An 11,215-nucleotide genomic window follows, 5' to 3' on the forward strand; every position below is an offset into this window, starting at 1 on the left:
TACAATTATACACATGATTATTTTTATCCCTTTATTCTTGATTCAGTAGACAGTAGGCATCTCAAGAAGATGTTTAAGCAGAAGAAACGCCATGAGAAAAGTACTTTATAAATATCTCTACTCACAGAGTGTTAGATTGTCAGAGAGAAAAAAATGAAAACAAAAAGAACAGCCTAGACTCCATTATGATTGTTCAGTAAGGACATAGGGAAGCAGAACTTAGCCCAAATGTTTGGGTTTAATTATTTGTGGGTTCAATTATCAAAGGTAGGTTATTAAAACACAGAAACAATTTGAGATTTGGTATCATAGTCCTGAATTAAAATCCTAATCCCAATTTTTGCCAAATTTACTTTGCCCAAATTAATCTAAATCTTAGTTAATTCATCATTAAATTAGGTTATTAGTAATTACAGGGTAAATTATTGCACAAATTTGAGATAAAATGTATCAACTGCCTAACACCATGATTGACAGAGAGGAGACGTCACCAAGTGGGAAACACACAAATCTCCTCCCTCAAGATGACATCTGGGAGGCACCATCCTTTCATTGACTACTTATTATCTGTTAGACACTATGCTCAGCATTTAATTCACATTATCTTTTAATATAGTTCAGAAAATTAGAGTCATTGTCCCCATTTTTTATGAAAAACAGAAGCTTATCAAAAAGTTATCTGCCAGCTGTAAGTGTTAGGCAACCTGTTTCATGTTCTCTTAATATAGCAGGAAAGAATGTCTGAGCTGTCATAAGAGTGTTCCTAAAATTTTTGGAAGGAGAATGTGTTTATTAGAAATTCAATGAGAGAGAAGGAATAATTTCAGAAATACTAAACTGAGGTGAGTGAAATTGTGATATTAGATGTGTAAGCTTCAACTGTAAAATGTGGACTTAGGCGATGAAGGTAAAAAAGGGAAATAGCTGTGTTCTGGAGTTACAGTGCTGAGGCTTAGTTATATTACAGCGTTACACCTAATATAATACAGATTTCATATAGAAATCACCTCTACTTGCTGAGCTTCAACCTAAATAAGGCATAAAAGAAACATGGGGTCAAAATGCATGATGGTCTTAGTTCTTCTGAGGGGACTTAATGCTCTCTTTGAAAAAATGATTGAAGATTTATTACTCTCCATTCCTGTCCTTGGACTCGTACTAGAGCCCTTTTTATTTTTCAAGGCGAGAAAATCCGATGAGAACGCAGAAAAACATTCTACTGGAGTGAGCACCAAAATTAACTGACCATACTGAAAGGGAGAAAGGACATTTGGATTCAGGATTATACCTGAAAAAACCACTTTTTTAAAATAAAAATGAGCAAGTTAATGGCATTTGAATCATAGCAGAAGTCTTTATAGCATTCTTGGTACTTTACATATTTAGTGTATTTTTTTCATAAGAAACATAAAGTAGATACTCTTATACCAATTTTGCTAGTAAAAACAAAACAAAACAAAACTGAAGCACAAAAAAGTTACATATCTTGCATAAAGTCACACAGCTAATAAGCATTACAGTGGGAACTAAAAGCAAACAGCTGGCTCCAGAGGGGTGCTTCTGAACACTATACTATATCTCAACTCAAATCACTCAAAACAAACTTGATGCCTTTTAACTGACCATAGAGCAGATCACAATGAAACGGTATTGTTGGGGATCTAATTCCACTGTGCCCTGTATCCATGGCTAGCCACTAGAGAGAAAGGGTCTACGTCTATGGCTATTTGTTTCACAGGTGTCTTTGTGCATTCAAAACTGCATTTAAAATGAAGATTACATTTGTTTTCTGTTGCTGTTTCTTTCCATTAACACTCGTGCATCACTACGTGTGTGTTTTAAGGAAGGTTGTTAACCTCAGTTAACCCATGTTATTAAAGAGGTATTACTAACCACAGGCATTACCAGAAATGAAGGCTTTTTGGCAAGAAGTAGAGAGAGTTGTTCCCCAGGAGAATATCTAATGTGTATCCGTGCTTCAGGCTGAATACAAATTTGTTAGGACATGTGTAAGACATAAAAAGAATTTCCCCTTGGGGCTGCTGCTCTGAGAACACCGGATTAGCACATAAATTCTGCTGCACATGAAGGAGTGTACATCATTTATCTTAAGCTGGTTTATTCACATTTCTTTAGTACCAAGGATAATCAGATATTTCAATTCTTATTCTGATGGCATCAGCTATCCGATGGATTCTCTACATCCATTTCAAATTAATTGTACACACTTTCTTTATAACATTGTAATGGCAGTAAGAACAAACAGAGATATACACAATGAAGAAGTGATGTGAGAGTAATCAAAAAGTTTTGAATAATATTGGCCAAATTCTGTTAAAGGATGTTTATATAATCTTTACAAAGTAACTTCTCTTTTGTGCTTAAACCCTTAGCCAACTCATTCTCATTCCCTTTGTGTTACTGAGTCAAACTAACATTCAACATAAACTCTTGGCTCTGTTTCTAATTTTTAGAGGCATCGCTTAGTTGGTTGATTCGAAATCAAAGGCAAAGCCTTCTTAGGGAGCTGTGCTTTTATCATTTATATTCACCTAATATATAGTTCCTGTTGATATTTTTAAAATTCTTTTTTAAACGTTTATTTCTGAGAGAGAGAGAGAGAGAGAGAGAGCGAGAGCACAAGACAGAGCATGAGTGAAGGAGGGGCAGAAAGAGATGGGGACACAGAATCTGAAGCAGGCTCCAGGCTGTGAGCTGTCAGCACAGAGCCTGATGTGGGGCTCAAAGGCGGCAGATGCTTAACTGACTGAGCCACCCAGGTGCCCCAATATTTTTTAATTCTTGAAAGATGTTTGGGAAATATTTTTCTCAACATGTCTTCTCTAGACAGTAAAGAGTTTTAACTATTTGGTTTGGCCCACAGGTCGAGAAATTGGAATATTCACCTGATTTTAATATATGTGACATCATGGGAATAGGTTTGTTAGTCAGCAAATACCCAGTGCCTATAATGGTCCTCAATAAGAATCTTTTGAAAGAGTTACATGTGACAGAAGGATTAGATCCATTTTATATAAACCTAGGGAAATATAAAATAGCATAATAAATGTAAGTCTTAGGAATGTATTCCTAAAAGCCATTGTAAGGTAACTTAAAGGTAAAAAGAGCTTCCTCAAAGAAATTAGGAAGGAAGGGTTGTAAGAACAGGCTGGAAAACATTATAGTGGTGATATGATAAAAGAGAGTTTAGCATTAGTGATTGAAATGAATTAATAATAAGTTATATGTAACTATGAATTTTGAGAATCTATATGTGTCCCTTGGTAAAAATCAAGAAAGGAGTCTTCATATCCCTACCCTCATACTTACAGATACATTTGTATCTGCAACCAGTTTCAGAGGAAGCAGATCCCTTTATCAAGACTCTCTCTCTAGGTCCCAGCTTTCCCTACCTCTTCTGAGGCCCTACATCAGAGAGGGAATGAAGGGCTCAGGTCTCTGTCTAACACCTGCCTGTTGATTGCTTACAGGTCAAAGCCTGCTCCTGTTCAGGAGTTTCCTATGATGAAAAGACTGTATAGAGGTGTCACCTGAGAAGGTGCTCCTTGGGTGTATGACAGGTAAAGGCTGTGAATTGAACATGAGAAAGGTGATTAGGGGCTGGATGACAGATCAGGTTGCAGAGGGCTCAATCATGGAGAATCTTTAGAATTATGCTAAAGAGTTTGTACATCAATGTGAAAGTCAGCAGTTAATTCTTGTGAATGTGTCTCAGTGAGGAGATTATATGCTAGTAGAGTTCTATATATCCTTTTCATTCCAGAACAGGTATGTTTCATTTTATTTTTTTAAATATTTATTTTTTGGGTGAGCACAAGCAGGAGAGGGGCAGAGAGAGGGGGACAGAGGATCTGAAGCAGCCTCTGTGCTGATAGGCTGAGAGCAGTGAGCCCAATGTGGAGCTCAAACTCACAAACTGCAAAATCATGACCTGCTCAACCAACTGAACCACCCAGATGCCCCTGGAAGGGTTTTATTTTAAATCAGTGTTATACAGTAGAGTTCCATGTAAGCATTAGCTTAAGAAAAGCATCTCACTGCCTTCAAAATGTTTCTTTTCCCTGCTCAGGCTAAACACCTTGGAATCCTTCTTAACTCTCCCTCACATTCTGCACCAATTCATCAGCAAAGTTTATCAGCAAAGCCTTCCAAATATATTCTGAATCCAACAATATATTCTGATCTCACTGTTCACATAGCCCAAGCCACCATCATATCCAATCTGAACTTCTGCAGTGGTCCCCTAACCAGTTTTCCTGCTTTTCCCCTTCGTGACACTCCCTCCCTCCACCACAGTGTATTCTCTACAGAGTGATCCTTTTGAAAAGACCGTTCCATTTCACCAATAAAAATTGTATAATTATTTCCCTTTTCACTCAGAATAACATAAAGAAGGCCTTATGGTGGCTTCCTAGGTTGTGTGACTTCCTAGGTTGTGTCTACTGTGTGACTCTCTCTGATCTCATCTTCTTTCCTGCTTGCTCACTGCACACTGGCTACATTGCCCTTCTTGCTCTTCTGCTACTATACCGCATCTCCTCCCACTTCAGGACATTCATGCTTCTCAGTTCCCTTTGCTTGTAGTACTTTTCCCTAAGACAGCTGCATGACTCCATCCTTCACTTTGTGTCTGCTTGGATGCCATCTTTGCAGAGAGGTCTCCTCTGATGGCCTTAATCCCTCCCCACCTCCATTCTTTCTCTATTCTCTCTGTCTCTAGTCTCTCTCTGACACTTTACATTTATATATAGATTATGTGTTGCTTACTGCCTTTCTTCCTCAACAGGAGACATGAAGGCAAAGAATATAATCTTCAGTCCTGGTATATCTCTACTACTAAAATAGTGCCTGAAACAAGTAGACACTCAATGAACATATGTTGACAGAAAGAAATCAAAACCTATTAATGGTATGCTTGGCAATCATAATAACCATAAGATCTTTTTAAGACAGGAACTGTGATCATTCTATTGCAATTTTTGTAGTTATCCAGAAAATAAAAGATTTTGAAGAGTCTGGTATAGTTTTGAAGGACACATGAAACTATAGAAATGTTACCCATATGTGTAAGAATTAAGTTAAGTTACTAAATATTGTTGCTCATGTAGCTGGTTTCACAGAGATGGAACTGACATTGCTAATATTATAGCATGGGAGGAGGTGGTCTTTGGTGCTTAGAAGATGGCAATCATGATTATGAAGATAAGCTAAAAGGGGAACAGATCTTAAGCTGGATCTAAAAATCATAGGTCTATAAGAATTTTTAAAAATCATTTTTGGAAAGCACATGAAATTCTTATCACTTAGCATAACACCCTCAAGGTCCATCCACTTTGCTACAAATGGCCATATTTCATTCTTTCTCATTGCCATGTAATACTCCATTGTATATATACCACATCTTCTTGATCCATTCATCAGGGAATGGACATTTAGGCTCATTCCATGCTTTGGCACTCATGGGTCTAACATGAGAACAGGAGAAACCTAATGGAGGACCATGGGGAGGGGAAGAGGGAAAGAGAGTTAAGGAGAGAGAGGGATGCAAAACCTGAGAGACTATTGAATACTGAAAAGGAACCAAGGATTGAAGGGGAGGGGGAGGGGGAAAGGAGGTGGTGGTTATGGAGGAGGGCACTGTAGGGAAGAGCACTGGGTGTTATATGGAAACCAATTTGGCAATAAACTATTTTAAAAAAAGAAATTTTTATTAGCATCCTAGAATGCCCTATATACTTTTATGTTACATTACATTGTGTAAAAAGGATTTAATAGGATTAACATACCTGTCCCCCTGCAATGTATAGAAGTATTACATATTACATTAAAGGAGCAGGGTGCTATCCAACTTCTGCCCACACTCTGCAACTTTGCCCTTCTCCATTACCTGCCAAACCAGTCATATCTAGCTGATAGAGAAGCTAATTTTGATGACTAACTCATACTTGAAATGCCCCCAGTTTCCCATCACTTTGCCAGTTCTTTATGCTGCTGTAGTCACTTATTATCATCACATCATTAGGATATGCCCTCATGTCCCTTTTGAAAAAAAACAAGGGCATTTCTTGCCAAAGTCCTTTTGTTTGTATTCTTAGTCTTTAAAATTCCTATCAAGTCTGAAGCAAATTTTGCCTCACCATGAATGTATCAGTGTCATCACTACTTAGATGACTGAATTTATTTATCTATTTATTTATTTACTGTATTTTTTTTACTTAAGTATAGTTGACACACAATGTTACAGTAATTTAGGGTGTATAATAGAGTGATTCAACTTCTCTATATATCATTCTATGCTTACCACAAGTGTAACTACCAATTATCACCATACAGCATTATTACAACAGTATCATTGACTATATTCCCTATATTCCTTTTATTCCCGTGACTTATTCATGCCAAAACTAGAAGGCTGTATCTGCCACTCCTCTTCACCCATTTTCCCCCCCACCCTTCTCCCCGTGGCAACCATCAGCTTGTTCTATATGTTTATAGGTCTGATTCTGCTTATAGTTTGTTTATTCATTTGTATTGTTTTTTAGACTTTACATATGAGTGAAATCATATGGTATTCGTCTTCCTCAGTCTGATATAGTTCATTTAGCATAATACCCATCAGGTCCATCCATAGTGTCACAAATGGCAAGACCTCATTCTTTTTTATGGCTACATAACATTTCTCGCACACATGTGTGCGCACGTGTGCATGCACACACACACACATCATATCTTCTTTATCTATTAATGATACAGCTTATAAGAGTTTAATATCCAAAATAGATAAAGAATTTATATAACTCGACACCTCGAAACCCCACAATCTGGGTAGAGGACCTGAATAGACATTCTTCCAAAGACATACAGATTGTCAAAGACACAGGAAAGATGCTCAACATCACTCATCATCAGGGAAATGCAAATCAAAACTATAATAAGATATCACTTTATATCTGTTAGAATGGCTAGAATAAAAAAGATAAGATATTACAAGTATTGGCACGGATGTGTAGAAAAAGGCAGAAAAAGGAAACTTTGTGCACTGTTGATAGGAATGTAAATTGGTGCAGACACTCTGGAAAACAGTGGGGAGATTTCTCAAAAAATTAAAAATAAAAATACCATATGATTCAATAATTCCTCTATTGGGTATTCATTCAAAGAAAACAAAAACTAATAAAAAAATATACGTACACCTGTGCTTAGGACAACACTATTTACAATAGCCAAGTTATGGAAGTGGTCCAAGTGTTTATCATTAGGTGACTGTATTATTTTAAATGCTGCACCAACACAATGAGCTCTTCTCTTTTACTACCCATTATTTTGCCAATATTTTGATACACATTTTCTAGTATTAGCATAAAAAAAGATTTCCCAAAAAAAATTTCACTACCATCAGCTGAACTAAATTATGCTGTTTAAACCATAAACACGGCTTCTCAAATTCTGTTATACTCTTCTTCTCATCTTCTGTCCAAAATATAGGAATTGTTTTCTTTTGTTAATTTTATCATTTTTTTCATTGGAGTGGTATTATTTATTGATGAGTTTTCTTTGGCTTCCAAACAAAGTCTGTGGTCATATTCCTGTTTAAAAAGGTTCTTGTGTAATAATAAGTTGTTCTGCTTGCAAGCAAGGAGTAAACAGGAGCAGGATGTATTTAACTTATATCACAGGCTGGAGAGCTCCCCTGATCCTTCAAGGGCCTGCTCAATTGTCATATCTGAGATGTCTTTCCCATATGCCTCTCTATCCCTTTCCCAAACAACTTTTATTATTCAAACCTTCATGTTTACTTATCACTGTGCTTGGTAAATCCTGTTATTTTTCCTATGATGCTATATTGATTTTATTATTTTATATCTTTCTACTCTACCATATGCCCCTTGAATATAATCTGGGAATATATTAGACACATAATAAGTTTCTGAAATATAATTGAATTAAGTATAACAAAAGGACATATTATTATAATGTGATAATACAGTTTTGGGACCTTTTACCTTGAACTCAATAATCACATAGTAAGACTACAGGAGAAAAAAAGTATTGGTAAAGCTTCTAGTCTATGTGGATCTCAGAGAAAGTAGATAATGCCCAAGCTAACAAGGCACATATCAAGCTTTGCCTCAGCATCTACAAATAAAATTCTGTAGTAAAATAAGAGATATTTTAATTATATAATATCTCTATTAGTTATTATTACATGCCTATTATATATATGTATATGTAACCTGAAAAGATTATAATTAGTAATTAGTCCAGAGAAGATGAGAATTAGTCTATCAGTGCTAACACCAATACCAACACCAATGCTAAACCAATAAATAATTATTCAATAATAATAGCATAAATGTTTTCCAGTGATATAACTTTAGAAAATCAAACACATACACACACACAAACTATAATATGAAGTCTAGAAAAGGGAAAGGCAATGTTGATATATTTCAGTAATGACCTGGTTAAAAATCCCAATTTCATAACTGAATTAACTAAAACAGATGATAGTTTAGAATGGAGCAGGGTACTGTACCAAAACACATGCTCTTGATGGTCTAAAATTAGTGGCTTAAGTCCTATCAAGCAAAATGACAGGCAGAAGATAAATCCTAAATATGAATTTAAAAATTAACCCTTTTGCCACCTAACTCTTTAAGTCCATCTAGATGATATCTAGTAGTTATGTTTGGTTAACAAGGAAGTTTTACTCTAGCTTGGGAATATCTATCATGTGAGTAATCTCTGTAAGTGGTACAATCCCCCTGAACCATATAGGCTTATATATATTTCAATTAACTCTTTATTTTTCTTTATTCTTTATTTGCTTTTTTATTTTTTTGAGAGAGAGAGAGAGCAAGTGTGTGAGCAGGGGAGGCAGAGGGAGAAAGAGAGAGAGGAAAGAGAATCTTAAGTAGACTCTATGGCCAGTGTGGAGCCTTACCTGGGGCTTGATCTCATGACTGTGAGATCATGAACTGAGCTAAAATCAAGAATCAGACCAACTGTGAACTGACTGAGCTTCCCAGGCACCTCTAACTCTTTAAAAGGATACAAATAGATTAACCTTGAGAATTCTGGAATAAGAATAATTCAGGCACTAATAGGCTATCTTCATTTTCATGACTTATTTCTAAATCACTATTCCTTAATCTGGTAAAAAAAAATACTATAATTTTCCATACTTTGAGGGTTTTGAACAGCTTTGTTCCACTGATTTTCACATTAAGATCAATAATCTAAAGATGAATGGACTGAGGTCTGAGGGACTGAGAGATGCCTTTATCATACAATAATCTTCCTATTGTGTCTAACATGGAAGACACACATGCCATTTAATGTGCAAATATATGTATCTTTCTGCTTACTTCTACTTACACTACTTACACTAGTTAGAACCTCAATTAATTTGTTATAAATGCCTCCATTTTAAGAAAAGTTCTATAAAAAGAAACAGAAAAAGCAACTCAATTTCAATTGCTTAAATAAACTTTCTAAAAGTGCATGATTGAACTCTCTGATAAGCATCATATGTCCAACGGTCAGCCCTCTTTGATATAGTAATCATAGAGCTTATTACAATTAGTTTTTGAGGGAGGCTACCTTTCTCATCTATTTATTTAGGGACGATTAAAGCACTTGTCACCAAAAAGTCTGCCTGTAAAAGAGGACATAACTCTGAAATTTAATTGCTAATCTAAACAAACGGCATTTTGGAGGAGGGCTGTATTAGAGGTTATGTCTACTCTCTTCATCAGAACATTTGTGAGGCTGTCTGTAGAGAAAGGTATAAACTACATTTTCTTACAGACATCTTTCTGGTCTGGGATATTGTAGTTAGTCTGCTATATCTATCTGAGTTAAATCATAAGAATGAAATAGCTGAGCCTTGGGGCCGGTCAGTTCCCGGGAACCTTTAAGAGCTGTTCTTAGTTTGCTATGAACCTGTGGGTCTGGTGGAGGCGAAACTGGCTGGTTTCCAAAGCCTGATCTTTTTGTACTGTTTTGGATCCCAAAAAGCAATAAAATGCTTCCTCATTTTACATGTGAGAAGGCTGAGTTCTAGAATTTAACTAACTTGCTATTATGAGGAAAAACCAGGATTAAATTCAGTTGATCTGGGTTTATGTCCATCATTAAAAAAAGGTCACCCCTTTGGAGCATGTACTAACATTTTCCATTTAATTTGAAAACATTTGCTTAATTGGAGGAGTTAATTTGAGTTGTATTGTTTTTCTTCATTTGTATATTTCCCAATTTTAATTTTTATTTTATTTTAATATGAAAATAAAATAAGACAAAACTAACAACCCTCCTCCTCAAAAATAAACGTTAGGGAACAAACTTAGGCTTAATTCTCTTTGAAATAAATACAATGCAAAGTCCCACAAAAGACTGTTAAAAGGTTCCATTTAGCAGAGTCATATTCAGATTTAAATGGAGAAATAATTGTCATGTACAAATCAGAATAAACATATACGAAAATATAAAGGGATTTGAAATGGTGGTAATGGAGGAGGGCACTTGCTTGGAAAAGCACTGGGTGTCATATGGAAACCAATTTGACAATAAACTATTTTTTAAAAAGTCATCAAAATGTAACAATCTTTTCAAAAGATTGAACCAGTTATACATTTATAAATATCTTCCTAACTTCTCATAGCCAAATTCTATTTATTGCATACTTAAGACTTAAATGCTACTGGCAAATCCAATTCAGCAGCATATAAAAAAAATTATCCATCATGATCAAGTGGGATTCATTCCTGGATTACAGGAATGGTTCAATATTCGGAAATCCATCAATGTGATATATCACATTAACAAAAGAAAGGATAAAAACCATATGATCCTGTCCATAGATGCACAAAAGCACTTGACAAAATACAGCACGATTTCTTAATAAAAGCCCTTGAGAAAGTCGGAATAGAAGGAACTTACCTAAACATTATAAAAGCAGTTTATGAAAAGCCCACAGCTAATATCATCCTCAATGGGGAAAAACTGAGAACTTTCCCCCTGAGATCAGGAACATGACAGGGGTGTCCACTCTCACGACTGTTGTTTAACATAGTGCTGGAAGTCCTAGCATCAGCAATAAGACAACAAAAGGAAATAAAAGGCATCAGAATAGGCAAAGAAGAAGTCAGACTTTCACTTTTCGCAGATGACATGATACTCTACATGGAAAATC

The 11,215-nt window shown here is 35.7% G+C and overlaps 1 protein-coding gene across 1 annotated transcript in view; it reads left to right on the forward strand.

Moving 5' to 3' along the window:
- Nucleotides 1-1,050: 1,050 nt before the first annotated feature.
- The window catches only part of TMPRSS11F (transmembrane serine protease 11F), a 50,578-nt gene continuing 40,413 nt past the window's right edge, over nucleotides 1,051-11,215 (forward strand). The window contains exons 1-2 of the mRNA XM_029951925.1: nucleotides 1,051-1,224; nucleotides 3,785-3,789. Of these exons, the coding sequence (XP_029807785.1) occupies nucleotides 1,051-1,224; nucleotides 3,785-3,789 (179 nt within the window). The remainder of the gene's footprint in view (nucleotides 1,225-3,784; nucleotides 3,790-11,215) is intronic.

This window comes from Suricata suricatta, chromosome 1 (genome assembly GCF_006229205.1).
Source record: "Suricata suricatta isolate VVHF042 chromosome 1, meerkat_22Aug2017_6uvM2_HiC, whole genome shotgun sequence".
NCBI classification, from domain to species: Eukaryota; Metazoa; Chordata; class Mammalia; order Carnivora; family Herpestidae; genus Suricata; species Suricata suricatta.